The 11,165-nt window shown below is 38.8% G+C and overlaps 1 protein-coding gene across 1 annotated transcript in view; it reads left to right on the forward strand.

Moving 5' to 3' along the window:
* TTLL1 (tubulin tyrosine ligase-like family, member 1) overlaps positions 1-10,962 on the forward strand; it is a 14,967-nt gene extending 4,005 nt beyond the window's left edge. Inside the window, exons 4-10 of the mRNA XM_010002982.1 lie at positions 1-154; positions 1,816-1,950; positions 2,112-2,220; positions 6,574-6,717; positions 7,917-8,003; positions 9,170-9,333; positions 10,833-10,962. Of these exons, the coding sequence (XP_010001284.1) occupies positions 1-154; positions 1,816-1,950; positions 2,112-2,220; positions 6,574-6,717; positions 7,917-8,003; positions 9,170-9,333; positions 10,833-10,962 (923 nt within the window). The remainder of the gene's footprint in view (positions 155-1,815; positions 1,951-2,111; positions 2,221-6,573; positions 6,718-7,916; positions 8,004-9,169; positions 9,334-10,832) is intronic.
* The last annotated feature ends 203 nt before the right edge of the window (positions 10,963-11,165 follow it).

An 11,165-nucleotide genomic window follows, 5' to 3' on the forward strand; every position in this document is an offset into this window, starting at 1 on the left:
CTGCTGATTATAACCTCTTTGTTGAAGAATTCCGAAAAAATCCCTCCAGCACTTGGATTATGAAACCTTGTGGCAAAGCTCAAGGAAAAGGAATATTTCTAATCAATAAACTCTCCCAAATAAAAAAATGGTCTCGAGATAGCAAAACATCTTCGTAAGTTCTTGAAACCCAAACCCTTTATTGTACTTTCTGAAAGAAGGTGAACCACATCAACATGCTAATTGCCCCATGCATGGGAAAATTATTCCGTTATTATTGCTTTGTCATTATGTAGTTTTGCATTTAATCTCAGTTGTTATCTGACTTCCTCCTTCAAGTAGGTTTTAATATGATTTGTTTTGGTATGAGGTGGCACAAAGAACTGTTCAATTAACTATTCTTTTAAAAAATGCTTTCAGTGTTGTTGGGGAAAAAATTGCACAAAAATAAATTGTTCTGCTTCATAGTATTAAATAGCAGGAAACAGAAGAAAAATATTTTCCTAAGGAATTTCCATAATGATTTTCTTTAGTAAGTATTATATCACTTTTAAAATGATTACAAAAGAAAAATGCATTTATGTGGTATGAATACATTATTTGTTTGGAGCACAAAATAATACACCTTATGTTGGTGATCTACTTCCAAATGGATGAAACAGGTTAGAGATCTGTTTTTCTCTGGCTAGTAAAGGTTTTGGTCACACAACTAATTTTAATTTTTTGGTTTTGTTATACAGTGGTTGGTTGAATATCACTTGAGTTGGGGTTTTTTTTGCTTTGTTTGGCTTAGAATCTGAGGAATGTCACAATCTGAAAGTTATCTTAGCTTTTCACAGTGGTTTGCAATTGCACACCAAGCATAAATACAAATATTCTAGGAGTATAAGACCTTGACTAATGAAGGTAATGTAATACATAGTCCTTGCTTGTCTGAACCATGCCAAGCTCTAAGCGCTCTCCGAGGAAAAGACCAGCTTGTAGAACTGCATTCCGAATGGCTCAGTCAGCTACCCTGTAAACTTCAAAACTGAGATTGAAAGGTTAATTGATCTTGGTCATCTGTAGTATTTTTAACTTATTTTGATATCTAATGCCTAATGCCAAGTGTCATGTCCCGCAAGGTGGGCATGGCTCCCTAGAGATGGGGGCCCAAATTAAATATCACGTCCCACAGAGTGTTACCCTTGTGTGCCGAGAATAAGGTTAGAAACGGGGAGAGAGAGAAAGACAGAGAGAGAGAGAATGATGAAGAAAGAGGGGACAGGAAAGATAACAGTACCCTTGGATCCAGCAGCGATCTCAGCATGACGCTGTGGTCCTTGGATGGCAGGTGCGTGCGCCCCGAGTGTTTCGAGTCTGCCTCTTCCATGGCACCTGGCCCTGCCTCTTCTGGTGAGGCTCAGCCCACTTTGCACAGATTCAGTGTTGGATTCAGGAATGTTCTGGAGATGAGTCAGTGGTCTTTGGCAAGGTGGCACTGTGTTTCCACGGGGCTCCTCTTGCTGGGCACTGCTCCTGATCAATAAGGACAGTGTCCAGTTTATCAGGGTGGTTACTGAACAAGGGGCTCTCCTTGCAAGAACAAGGTCCAAGTGGCTTATTGAATGAGGATCCCACCCAAGATCAATGTCCGGTTTGTTAGGGCAGCTGTTTTGATACAATTACTCCTTTTGGGACTCTACACCAAGTTTGTATTATTAACCATTACAACTTTATACACTGTCTTGATTTTGGTCAATCCAAAATTAACGGCCTGCTTCTAAAGAAGAAAAAGACTGATCAGATTATATCATTGCAATCATCGCATTCTGAAACATGATTTGTGTTTTTCAGGTTTGTAGCTCAGTCTTCCAAAGAAGCCTATGTGATTTCTCTCTATATCAACAATCCATTACTTATTGGTGGAAAGAAGTTTGATCTTCGTCTGTATGTTTTAGTATCTACTTACCGTCCACTGAGATGTTACATGTAAGGTTGTATGTATTTCTATTTTATTTTCAGAGAATGTTTGATGTAGTCAAAATAATGTTGTGCTTGTTGCACAAAGAAGTCTAACTTGTACGTGGGTACTCTTCTTTCCTTATTTCTTATTGGTGTTTAACATATTTCAATGACTTTTTGCATTTAAGGTATAAACTTGGATTTTGTCGGTTTTGCACGGTAAAATACACACCAAGTACAAGTGAACTGGATAACATGTTTGTACATCTTACAAATGTTGCCATTCAGAAACATGGGGTAAGTGTACTGAGTTCTTAGGTGCTTTTTTGTAGCAGGACTGATTTTCTTAAATTGTCTGAAAAACATGGAATAAAAAGGTCTTATTTGTCATATTCTTCATCATCTTGCAATTGAAATACTTCAACTTTAATTTACAAATATATACATTTCAGAAGACTTCAGATCAAAAGTATGCAAGATGATGAGTTGCAGCTCTGTAATAGCCTGTGATATCTTTAGTATTGACTTGCAGTAGTTGAAAGCAGGGTTGATTTTTTTTTAATTTTTTTTTTTTTCAAGTCTCCTGTCATTTAAATGCTAATATACTCACTTAACAATTGATTCTGTGAGCACTGGAATTAATGAAGCCTGGTTCCGGTGGATTTGTGTTTTATATTAGCAGTTTAATATCACCTTCCTGATCTCCTCTTCCTGCTCTCTCTCTCTCCCATGCAGTTAATTCACCTTTCCTATTCCCAGCACTTACTCATCACAGAACTTTCCAGCTTCTTCCTATGTTTCACCCCCTGCCCCCACATACCTTCTCTGAGTAAGAAAGGGAATGTGCAGTTGCAAGCTTAGGAATAGGTGTTTACTGCCTGGCTAGCTGGTGGCTTCCCCCTGAATGGACAAAGATGGAGTTCTGTCCTGTTGACATTCACAAAACATATGGAAACCTGATAGCTTTGACAGCACTTCCCTATGTTGAATAAGGCTGAAATTCACCATTGGGAGGAAAGGCTAGCGGGTCAGGGGTGACAGGAACAGATAGGCATACACTATTGCTGCCCTAGCCTTGTTTCTTCAGGGAATCCACTTGATGATGACTTTTGCATTTTTGGCGGATGTCAGTGATTTATAAACCATGCTTCTGTTACAGTAATTAGAACTCTATTGTCGCACTTCCTAATTCCATAGGTTTTATTTTAAAAGCACGGAAAATAAATGCATATGTACACATACACTCATGCATACATATTCATGTGTGTATGCACATACACTCATGCCCAAGATTCATGCAATGTATCTTAAATTGCAGCCTTGCTGAGTGTGCTTTGTCTATTACTGTTTAGGAAGATGTGAAGCATAGCAGGGCTGTTTTTATCTGGATATTCCTGTAACAACAATGTAAACTATAAATATCATGGTGGTAGTTATAAACTAGAGTAAGTATCAAAATGTGGTATTTTTCAGTACTACATTTTCTTGCTCAGGTGCTGATTTGTAAAGTGCTTCAAACACATTATGGTTTGATAGGGCACACTGAGAATTAGTTGAGGTGAAAACAGATCCCATACAACTTAGAGCATGAGTGATGGTGGTGCTACCAGTAGCAGTGAAGTGAGGCCTGTAAAATGTTGCCTGTTCCATTACTATTCACCCTTCTGTCTTCTCTACCAGTTAATGAATGGCCTTCAAGATTTCTCCAAAATAAAAGTTGAACTGAAAGTAGTAGTGAGGTCACTTGAAGAGAAGAAAGGAGAACAGAAATAGGTATAGAAGTAGCAGCTTTAAAATGTGGAGTCATTACTAGAATATTTGAAAAACATTTTATAAATTCTGAACCACAAATATCTGTCTGAGTTTTGCAGAAAGAAGTGAGAGAGGCTTGATGTAAAGCCACTCTGTCCATCCTGTCTGTCCTGTTTTAAGTGTGTCTGCAACTTTGGAGGCACTTAGGTTGTACAGTTTTAGAAGAAGAACCTAATTTGAACTGTCAAGTAATTTATCAAAATTATGATGAGGTTGGGAAAAACTCTTAAGTCCTAGCTGTTAATCTCTACTCTAAGCCCTGTGTGAACCATAGAGTCCAGTGTGTTTGTGCCCTAAAAGCTCATGGGAAAACATCTCTGGTTTGAAAAGTGCTCAAGTCAATATCAGAGAGAGGGAAAGGGTAAAATGTAGGAAGGAAGGTAAGTCAGCATAGCCATTTTAATGATCGTGCTGGAAAATACAGTTCTAAGTCATTATACACTGCATGTGTAATACCAACAAAACAATGGCAATTGTTCTACTTAATTATTTTCAATTAGTGATCTTCTATGTAGCCTGCAATGTTCTACTTCGCTTCAGTATTTTTAATTAAATGGCTGCAATTGCGTAAAGCTCTACCCAGTTGCAATCTATTTTGATTTGAGTGCTTGTTCTGAAATGCAAAGAGGGTTGAAACTTTGATCTCTGTTCCCTTGCTGGAATTTGGTCTCAAGGTATTTTTTCCATGCAGCAAGTCCTGAGAACCATGTTTCAAATCTTTATTTGTACAGTCCAGTTTTGCAAATTCACTTGAGGGGGGAGATGTAGAAAAAGCCTAAAAATAGATGAAGGCTTCTTTGACCTTATCTTAGAGGACAACAGATTTAATTCCTCTGAGAACTTTTCTGCTCTTTGCATTCTGTGTTTTATAATCTAGCAGGCATACAATTATTAATTCTTACAAATACTTCGAGAAGAACCTTTATAAATGGACAGAGCATTTGTCCTGAGAGCTATTCAAGGGCTGAATGTGTCTTTCCATCAGCAAGAACACTCTCAGTTTGCTCTTGTCTTTCTGTTTGAAGAGAATGTAGTGCAGAGCCTTGATAGCCTCTGAAACAACAAATATAAAGCAACCTTTTTTCCCCTGTTCTATATTAGTAGCACTTAGTATTTTTTCTATATCAAAAGACTGAACTACTTAAAAAAATTAACCTTTTAAACTAATTCAGGTGTCATTTCACTTTCTTGAATGTAACTGCTGTCAGTAACACCATTAAGAAGATACTGTGACTGTGTTTGCTTTTGACAAACAGACAAGTTGCATTTTTAATTAATAAGCACAGACAAGCACTTTGAAGTGCTGCATTTTAAAACAGCTAACTACAGTGAAATGTGGCTGTTGCTCAATTATTTCTCCCTTATCCCCAGAGAAGGAAAAAAAATTTTTTTTCTTTGACATTTTAATTTTATATTTCCAAATAATAAACCATGTTTTACTATGAAACTGTCAAAGTACTAGTTGTTTTTTCCTTCTAAGAAAGATTTATGACTTGATTTGCAACGTGTGGCATAAACTTACGTAGCTATACTACAAAGTTATTTATGTAGAGGGCAGTTCAAAGTAAAGCTTAAGTCCTCATAGAGCTGTAAAATAAGAGTAAAAGCAACTTGCTGAGTTTGTTTTTAGAGCACTGCTTGTACGTAAGTTTAAGTGGGCTTTTTGTGTGAATGAAACAAACCAGCTGTAGAGCTTCAAGTTCTTGGACTGAATTAACTCCTTAAATGTTTTTGTAAAGCATGTGACACTGTTGCCACAGCATCCTTGTAGATAAACTGAGGAAGTGTGGTCTTGATCAGATGGTGAGGTGGATCATGAACTGCTTGAAAGGAAGTCAGAGAGTTGTGGTCAATGGGACAGACTCTAGTTGGAGGTCTGTGACTAGTGGAGTCCCTCAGGGGCCGGCACTGGGGCTGGTGGTGTTCAGTATTTTCACCAATGACCTGGATGAGGGAACACAGTGTGCCCTCAGCAAGTTTGCTGATGACACTAAACTGGGAGGAGTGGCTGACACAGTAGAAGGCTGTGCTGCCATTCAGTGAGACCTGGACAGGCTAGAGAGTTGGGCGGGCAGAAACTTGATGAAATTCAACAAGGGCAAGTGCAGAGTCTTGCATCTGGGGAAGAACAACCCCATGTACCAGTACAGGTTGGGGGCTGACCTGCTGGAGAGCAGTGTAGGAGAAAGGGACCTGGGGGTCCTGGTGGACAGGAGGATGCCCATGAGCAAGCAATGTGCCCTTGTGACCAAGAAGGCCAATGGCCTCCTGGAGTGCATTAGAAAGGGTATGGTTTGTAGGTCAAGGGAGGTTCTCCTCCCCCTCTATTCTGCCTTGGTGAGGCCACACCTGGAATACTGTGTCCAGTTCTGGCCCCCTCAGTTCAAGAAGGACAGGGAACTGCTTGAAAGAGTCCAGCACAGAGCCACAAAGATGATGGAGTGGAACATCTCCCTGATGAGGAAAGGCTGAGGGAGCTGGGTCTCTTCAGCTTGGAGAAGAGGAGACTGAGGGGTGACCTCGTCAATGTTTACAGATATGTTAAGGGCGAGTGTCAGTGATGTCTAGAGATAGGACAAGGGGCAATGGGTGCAAACTGGAACATAGGAGGTTCGACATAAACATCAGAAAAAAATTCTTTACTGTGAGAGTGACTGAGCCCTGGGACAGGCTGCCCAGGGAGGTTGTGGAGTCTCCTTCACTGGAGACATTCAAAACCCACCTGGACACATTCCTGTGTGATGTGCTCTGGGTGACCCTGATCTGGCAGGGCGGTTGGACTGGATAATCTTTCGAGGTTCCTTCCAACTCCTAATTCTGTGATTCTGTAATCTTCAGGATGATTACAATCATATCCATGGAGGCAAATGGACAGTGAGTAACTTACGCCTGTATCTGGAGAGCACCCGTGGAAAAGAAGTCACAAACAAATTATTTGATGAGATTCACTGGATCATCGTGCAGTCACTGAAGGCTGTTGCGGTAAGTCCCGTTCTGGGAATGCTATCAGCAACAGCGTTACCACTGCGGACTTCTCATCTCGGGTGGGTGGGTGAGCTGTCTGAGCATGGCGAAGACGGGAACGAATCTCTTTCCTGAGGGCTCTGTGAACTGTTTAATATCACTTGATACTGCCTTTTGTGAGCAGTATTAAGCTCTGCCAAGGCGTATGACGTCATTTCAGCAGTAACAAATGTGTCAAAGAAAAAATAGCTCTGGAGGACATTTTATCAAGGAAAACATAAGGCAGGCTTACATAACTTACTTTCACCTCTTTTATACATGAGTCACGTAGTGATAATGAACTCTTATTAAAGAAGTAGCAACCTGTTGTCGAGTGATTTTCTAGTGTTTGGGTAGTATCCTGAGATTATGTTAGAGAGCAGGTATCACTCTATGGGTCAGCTGGGATAACTGAAGAGCTTACTGGTGCCAAGGACTGCCTTGTTTCCAAGTACATGGTCCTGTCATCTCTTTTGGTTTGGTCCTGGCAGTGTGGTAAGCTGCATCAGCTCATTCACCCAACTGGCAATTACTGTCTTGCTTTATTGATGAGTTAGTATTCTGCCAGTGTAATAAGCTGAATCACATCAACAAAGGACCAGATAAACACCAGAATTGGCATGAGGAAGAGGGACAGGGGTATGAAGTGGGAGGTGGGGAAGCATGGCTTAACTCAGCCTCTGCTGTGCAATCAGATTTGAAACCAGATGTGAGAAGAAAAGGGATTTAATCCAGATGTTAGCAGAACCTGAGAAGAGAAAAAGTGTTGAGAAAATTGAGTGTGAAATATTTTGGTCCTCTGTCTTTCTGACAATGTAAGTGTAATGAGAGATGGTTCTTCCCCCTTCCCTCTTTCACTCTCTGAAGATCTGAAAAGCTTTCATGATTAGTCTAGGGCAAAACATCTCACTAAGCTGTTATGAAGGTTTCTTTAAAAGATCTGATGAGATTTGCATAGAAGAAAAGTCTTGCCATGCATAGTGCAAATGTTTAGCAGATGCTGGCAAAGTACATCTAGAGGATGTGCATCTAAGCATATCTTGGTCCTTGGTCTCTTGACTTTCAGGATCATAGTTGATCTGACAGATAATGTAATTGCATGTAGTTCCTAGCAAAGCATCTAATCAACTTACTGAATTGTTGATTGTAATATATATTGTATTTATTTTTTGTTTTAGCCTGTAATGAATAATGATAAACACTGCTTTGAGTGTTACGGATATGACATTATCATTGATGACAAGCTTAAACCATGGCTAATTGAGGTAAATTTACATAAAATACAGGAAAAAAACTTCCTTCTCATTTCACAGAATAAAACTTAAGTAGATTTAAATGTAGTCTTTCCTATTTTGAAACAGTATTTTTGTTCTTCAAGCAAATGCGTTAAGAAAAATGTTGGAAAGTTAAGTAGGCCATGTGATGACTAAGACAGCATATGTTTTTGTTTCCTATTTGTTTGGTGTTTCTATTTGTTTCTGGCTTTCTGTTTTATCTTATAAATCCAGTGCATCCATAAAATTGGTCTTCAGAGGCAATCTGAATGTTAGCAGCCCTACTAGCTACTGTATCAGTAGCTGGAAAATTTGCATTGGCTTGATGAAGCATAATGTCAAACTTAAGTTGTAAATGCTGTCATGGCCTTACTGTTGCAGGTTGAGAGGAAAAAAAAGAGGCACACAAAGGATTATTGGGATATTTAGAAGGCTTTCCCCCCCCCCCATAAGTTTTTTTTCAGTGTATTAACTTTGGATCTGTATGCTTAATATAAATTTTATCCAGCCTTCCTTCTCAGTCTTCTCAAATTGAAAGTGAAATATCAAAGGCAATTGTACTTTATAAAAATAAATAAAACAATCTGTTAATTTTTCTGATAACACTTCTCCATAATAAATGTGGAACATGAGATACGCTAAATGAAGCTCAGTTTTATTTACAACAAGTTGCAATGTAGGTATTTGAATAGACAGTACATATGTTTTTCTCCAGCTCACAATTGAACAATGGAGAACTCAGATAAGGAATATAAATAAAAGCTGCTTACCTAGAAGAAACCCACAGATTCCTGTATATAACAGCTGTTAGTGCACCAAGAAAATTGTAAGCACTGAAATTTATGGGGTTTGTATCCATGTAAGCTTAGAAAATTAAAGAAAAATCTATGTCTTGTCTGGTTAACCTTGGTGAATCTAGTCTCAACAAAAGTCTTCAGTCTGACACTGAGGACTCTTAGCAGTGTGGTGCTTTTGTTTTTAAATAAAAAGAAAAATGCCCAGTGGGGGGATTCCTTCCAGTGTGTGAGGAACTGAAAGATGTGCTTTCAGACGCTGAGTCCTAATTTCCCGAATAGTACCCGTAGTCATCACACATGCAGTTTAGAGAACTACATACCACTCAAAAAATTGATGCTGACTTTTGTTTTCTTTTGTAGGTTAATGCTTCCCCTTCTCTTACTTCTAGTACTGCAAACGATCGCATCTTGAAGTATAATCTTATTAATGACACCCTTAACATTGCTGTGCCCAATGGGGAAATTCCGGACTGTAAATGGAATAAGTCTCCATCAAAAGAGGTTCTTGGCAATTATGAAGTCTTGTAAGTTTTATCAATGTTCTATATAAATGCAAATGTTTTTTGGTCATCTCACCTTTTTAATGTGTAATATAGACCACACAGGTAAGCTGAACTTAGTTTTGATGTGAAAAATGGGCACAAGGTATGGCTTCATTTTTTTGGAGATGCAATAGCAGCCTTGGAAGTGGGAGTGCATTAAAGAAGAGTTGCCTCACCTCCTCTCTGGGGGCAATGTTGCTTATCTGATAAGCCGCTGCCTGCACCCTCTGATCTTCCAGCAGCTAGATTTTGAAGGATAGAGGCAAAGAGAGTGTCTTCTACATGTAGAGAACTTTAATTGTATTGAGTGTAGTATATAGGTAATTTGATACAAGGTTTTTCTCAGTTCAAAGAACTGATGCCAGTTGACTCCTGCAATTCATGGATGTAATAATAACGAGTTGTCAGATATTTTTAAAATTCTCCAATCTGTATTGCAAAGAGGGAAATGAAAGAGGCAGAAATCCTTATATTGGAGTGTTTGAAGGATTTGTCTAGGATTTATTAGTCTTATGCAGAGGAATACTGATTTAAATACCCTACTGATGATACAGTTTCTTGTGTTTTGTGAGAAAATGTTCAGACAGGTTCTCTAGTAGTAGTGATACAGTTGTCCAGTATATTAACAATGCTGTTATGTACACAGTTGATTCACTAGTTCTTACTGATTTTAAATACTTTCTATGTACTAGTAAAGACAGTTAAATATGTACATGTGGATGAATTGTGCATTAAGCTTTAATGAATGTTACATACATAGTAGCTGCAAACACTTATACAGTAGTGTAACTAAGTATATATTATGACTGTTCTACAAAATATTATGCTATTATTCTTTTTTGAGAATTACACTTAGGCTTTTACAGCCTATTTCTGCTCAGAATGTGCATAGCAGCTGAGAGGCGAGTATATACTGAGGTTATCTGAGGCCATAAGGACTTAGATATTTAAACAACTACTTTGGTGAAGTGGTTACTGTTACAAAATACATGACATCAGATGCATTTAATTTAAGCACACTGTTGTTTGTCCACCTCATTCTTTCTCTACTCGCTTTCTGATGCAGCAGTGGAGTTTTTTCACACAGCAGCCAACAGTCACCTGTTTGAAGCAATAGCTTCAGACTATTAAAACTGTCAGCTGTCTGATGTTCCTGCTTAACCACAAACCTATATAGTGAGGAGAAATACGGAAGTACATGTGAAATTGCACAAGTGTAAAATTTCACAAACTCAGAAGTTTATCCAAAGCTGCCAGATTGTTTCTTTCAAAAAGTCGCTGAAGGTATTTCCCTTGGTCTATTTTTTAACATCATGTGGTAGTTTATTTCCTTGAATAATAGCTGCATATCAAACTACGCACGTATAAACCTATGTGTAGAGCAGCTTGTATTAAACTTTGGTGGTAGAATATAGAGGACCCACTCTTGTTTGTGTAGTGAATAGCAGGAGAAGGCATTGAACAGGTCATCTTCTTTTCAGGTATGATGAAGAGATGGCGCAAAGTGATGGGCCTGATCGTGACTTGCGAAGTCGTTCTGGGCAATCCACTGGGGTAAAAGGAAATCGTGCAAGAGATTCAGGAAAGCCTGTACTAACCACCTGGAAGTGAGAAGAGGTAAAACAGCTGCACTCTTGGTAGGCAGACATCATGAACAAAAATTAAGTTTTTTAACAGGTTCCCTATTTTGCTGCATTGCTTGTGGGGAATACTAAAAGAGGACAATACAGCTTCTGAAAGATGTGAAACACTCTAAAACCGTGAACTGTACTAGATATGCACTGACTTGATGATGATTACAATAATTTCTGTAG

This window comes from Chaetura pelagica, unplaced genomic scaffold, assembly GCF_000747805.2.
Source record: "Chaetura pelagica isolate M959 unplaced genomic scaffold, ChaPel_1.0 scaffold117, whole genome shotgun sequence".
NCBI lineage: Eukaryota > Metazoa > Chordata > Aves > Apodiformes > Apodidae > Chaetura > Chaetura pelagica.